We start from the raw sequence: 1,655 nt of genomic DNA, 5'->3' as shown, positions 1-1,655 counted from the left end.
TCATGGTCAGACGTGATACAATGCGATTACAATTTAAAACTTTGCGTATAATTGCAAAGTTTCCTGGAAAGAAAGATCTTCGATTTGGAAGATCCAACCGAATAAGCAGGGCAAAAGTGTTTCCAAAACAAAATTGAGCTCTTTACAGATTTACAGTAATGAATGTGATTTATTGTTCTAGCTTGTTACATTCATATCAAATTTATATATACATTATATTCATATTATACCACAAATTAAACAATGTAACTCTCGCTCATACGTCGTACGGACTACGCATTGGAAAGATTAATAAATACAAGGGATACGTGTTGGATGTAAATTAAAGAAGACACCAAAAACTGAAGTACACATCGTTTATTGAATTACAATATCAGTAAATTGTCTTTTTTTTAATAAAATGGAAAGAAAAGCAATCAAACATGTGGTCGAGTAAATGCGACAAAGTCGAGGACAGCCAGGTGTGGTAAAACGTGTGTCTTATCGACAGATACAGACGCCGTTTTGACATCTACCACCCTTTCGTCTTTGAACCCGGCATCTCATAGAGCAAGCCGCATTTCCGACGTTGAACCACCGGAGGACATTGCAAGTAAATCTACGCGGCCGGTTGTAATCATCGTCAGCAAGTGCGACGCCGTTGGAGTCGAGTTGACCAGCAGCATCGGATGCAGCATTTGCTAGAGCATTTGCTACAGCATATGGATCAGGTTCGGCTGCAGCATTACCAACAGCATTAGCATAGGCTGCAGGATAGCCTTCTGGATCGGCTGCCGGATACCCTTCTGGATCGGCCCCAGGATAGCCTTCGGGATAAGCATCGCGCTCAGTTATACGCTCTGAAAACAAAGAATTTTAGTTATTAGAATATCAATTTTGCATTTATGCGATTATCATCCTTATTACACCATAGCGTATTGTACTTAATTATACAGTTTTCATTGTTTCCTGGATGTATATACGATATAAAAATTGTACCACATTAACCCCTTGCTAAATATTAAATATTTTCAGCAAGCTAATAAACTATGCAAAGTAGGACAATAGATATAATGAATAATTTTTAAAAATAATAAAATTCTATTAATTTAAAAAACGAGATTTATTATTAAAATAATATAATTTTAATCACGGTTTAATAGAACCTCGGTCTATCATCGTATTATACAACTTCATGTTGTTTAATCTAGTTTGAAAAATATCCGTATACTTTTGATTACCCAAGCGAAATAAAGGAATAGAAAGAATCAAGATTTGGCAATTGAAGGCACATCGCAACCAAAGAAAACTAAACCCGTAACAAAGACAATTTAATTTTCAAAAATTGACACCTTGCTTTTAGAATTGTAACTTGAGAGAATAGTTGAAATTCGCCTAATTAAGATGTGTTCAGACACGATACAAGTCGGATTAATTTCGGCTATTCTCAGATTAACAAATAAGACATTCCTTTACTAGAAATACAATTTTTATTGTTCCTTACGAAACAATTTTACAAGCATAGTAATATAATTGAACTACTCACTCAATTCGTACGTTGGCCCATCGTATTGCGGAATGCTTGCCGCCGATGCGAGTGCGACGATGGCGAAGATGCAGACAGCCGACAACTTCATCGTTAATGAAATTCTACTTGTTCTTGAGAGTGCTTTCGA

The 1,655-nt window shown here is 36.0% G+C and overlaps 1 protein-coding gene across 1 annotated transcript; it reads right to left on the bottom strand.

Moving 5' to 3' along the window:
* Positions 1 to 348: 348 nt before the first annotated feature.
* Positions 349 to 1,616, bottom strand: LOC144477917 (defensin-2-like). Its single transcript, XM_078195643.1, has 2 exons — positions 1,526 to 1,616; positions 349 to 839 (listed from the first exon to the last, which is right to left on the bottom strand). Exons 1-2 carry the CDS (start codon positions 1,614 to 1,616, stop codon positions 481 to 483), a joined length of 450 nt encoding a protein of 149 aa, XP_078051769.1. The 3' UTR covers positions 349 to 480.
* Positions 1,617 to 1,655: the final 39 nt, after the last annotated feature.

The sequence above is a fragment of the Augochlora pura genome, unplaced genomic scaffold (assembly GCF_028453695.1).
Source record: "Augochlora pura isolate Apur16 unplaced genomic scaffold, APUR_v2.2.1 APUR_unplaced_5227, whole genome shotgun sequence".
NCBI lineage: Eukaryota > Metazoa > Arthropoda > Insecta > Hymenoptera > Halictidae > Augochlora > Augochlora pura.
The sequence above is the reverse complement of the archived record's forward strand: the minus strand, read 5'-3'. Positions and strand labels throughout refer to the sequence as shown.